The sequence below is a fragment of the Diaphorina citri genome, unplaced genomic scaffold (genome assembly GCF_000475195.1).
Source record: "Diaphorina citri unplaced genomic scaffold, Diaci psyllid genome assembly version 1.1 scaffold3072, whole genome shotgun sequence".
Taxonomy (NCBI): domain Eukaryota; kingdom Metazoa; phylum Arthropoda; class Insecta; order Hemiptera; family Psyllidae; genus Diaphorina; species Diaphorina citri.
In genome coordinates, this window is record NW_007380484.1 from 14,056 (window position 1) to 16,065 (window position 2,010).

General features: G+C 47.6%; 1 protein-coding gene across 1 annotated transcript; it reads right to left on the reverse strand.

Annotated features, from left to right (window-relative positions):
* Positions 1–250: 250 nt before the first annotated feature.
* LOC113471823 lies at positions 251–1,517 on the reverse strand. The gene is made up of 2 exons (XM_026831257.1): positions 1,131–1,517; positions 251–625 (listed from the first exon to the last, which is right to left on the reverse strand). The coding sequence occupies exons 1-2, from the start codon at positions 1,515–1,517 to the stop codon at positions 251–253; spliced, it is 762 nt and encodes a 253-aa protein (XP_026687058.1).
* Positions 1,518–2,010: the final 493 nt, after the last annotated feature.

Genomic DNA, 2,010 nt, shown 5'->3' on the forward strand with positions numbered 1-2,010 from the left:
CAAACTAGCCGATTGATTAAAGTGTGGTCGCTGATTAAAGGACGCATCTAAGATAGTCTCTTGAAATTCAACACTTGGTCGTAGAGCGAAGCCCGAGAATTACCGATGTTACTCGAGTCCAACCGAACTCAAACGAGCCAATAGAAAGCTGCGCGCGCAATACTCACATAATAATCCACATCCGGCGTCGTAATCTTCGTACAATAGCCGGACGAAGCTCCCGAAGATTCCCCTCCACTCGACGAACCCATCAACGTCGAGTGTCCACATCCGGCGTCGTAATCTTCGTACAATAGCCGGACGAAGCTCCCGAAGATTCCCCTCCACTCGACGAACCAATCAACGTCGAGTCTTGAAACCTGACTCCGCCCCCTCCACTTGGTGGACCAATGAGCGTTGACTCTGGTGACTTGACTCCTCCCACTTTCGTTTTGTTCGGAATCGGGGGCACTCGGGAAGTGAATCTCTGATCGGCTACCTCCGTTGAAGTTCGGGAAGGAGGATCTAGCTCTTCGTAGATGCCTTCGTGTGAGTCCGTGGTGTAGTCGGGATCGGGAATGTCGTACGGGAGGTCGGGGAGAGGCATCTTACACCGGTCCTCTGCAGAGGGGCGAGATTCAGGAACCTGGACAAAGAAATTAGAATCAGATAACTACTCGCGGCGGTCGTAAATTTGGGAACTACTCAGGTTCCTCACAATATTTAAAACCGGTACGCGAAGGTTAAGTAACTTACAGCTTTGAGGGGTACACTGATACTTATACAGATTGACTATTGAAGGACTAAACCGTAACAATTTCTTCTTTGATGGCAATTATGGAACTTTTTCTCAAACTCTTAAAACTAGAAATTTCTGTTCTCTAGTCTTGCAAATTCAGGGAAGTTAAAAATTAAATCAAACTCTTAAAACTAGAAATTTCTGTTCTCTAGTCTTGCAAATTCAGGGAAGTTAAAAATTAAAAAGAAATAAGAGTTACTCACGTGTCCCAGTTGACCCTTGTCCAAGTCGCCAGACTCGGCAAGTTTCTTCCGGCCCTGTCTCGTCCCAAACTCTTAAAACTAGAAATTTCTGTTCTCTAGTCTTGAAAATTCAGGGAAGTTAAAAATAAAAAGAAATAAGAGTTACTCACGTGTCCCAGTTGACCCTTGTCCAAGTCGCCAGACTCGGCAAGTTTCTTCCGGCCCTGTCTCGTCAACCGCAGCGGTAGAATCTTCTGAATCAAACTCCTTGACCGCTTCACACTCCGATCCCCATCCCCAGGCCCTGCCGTCTCATTGGAAAGGCTATGGGTCAACATCTTCCTGGAATCCTTCACTTCCCTCCCGTTCAAGAGACCTTGCGCCAAGAGCTTCCTGTGGTCAATTTTGCTGTGCAGGAAGGACACATTCCTCGTCAGCTGGCCGTCGGGGAGGCATCCGTGAAATTGGTCCAAAGAGGCGGATCTCTGACGAACCAAATTGGTGTCCGTTTCGGCTTCTTTGCCTGGACAACAGAGTCCGTTATCCTGCCGTCTCATTGGAAAGGCTATGGGTCAACATCTTCCTAGAATCCTTCACTTCCCTCCCGTTCATGAGACCTTGCGCCAAGAGCTTCCTGTGGTCAATTTTGCTGTGAAGGAAGGACACATTCCTCGTCAGCTGGCCGTCGGGGAGGCGTCCGTGAAATTGGTCCAAAGAGGCGGATCTCTGACGAACCAAATTGGTGTCCGTTTCGGCTTCTTTGCCTGGACAACAGAGTCCGTTATATTGGTCATGAAATCCAAATTCTGATTGATTGCTTGTTCGGCAGATGATTTCACTTTATGGTAGGTACCCATCACAAGGTTAAGTAGTAGGTATAATATATTAATACACGTATGAATCTACCTATGTAGATGTAGGTACCAGAAGTGGGGCGTATTCCTCCATAGCTCCATACTAAATCAGGCTTTTGGCCTGTCCAAGAAGCCCACAAGCGGGACCTTCTTCGTCAGCTTTGGGAAAGAGAATATTGACGCGTTGTGTCGTGGC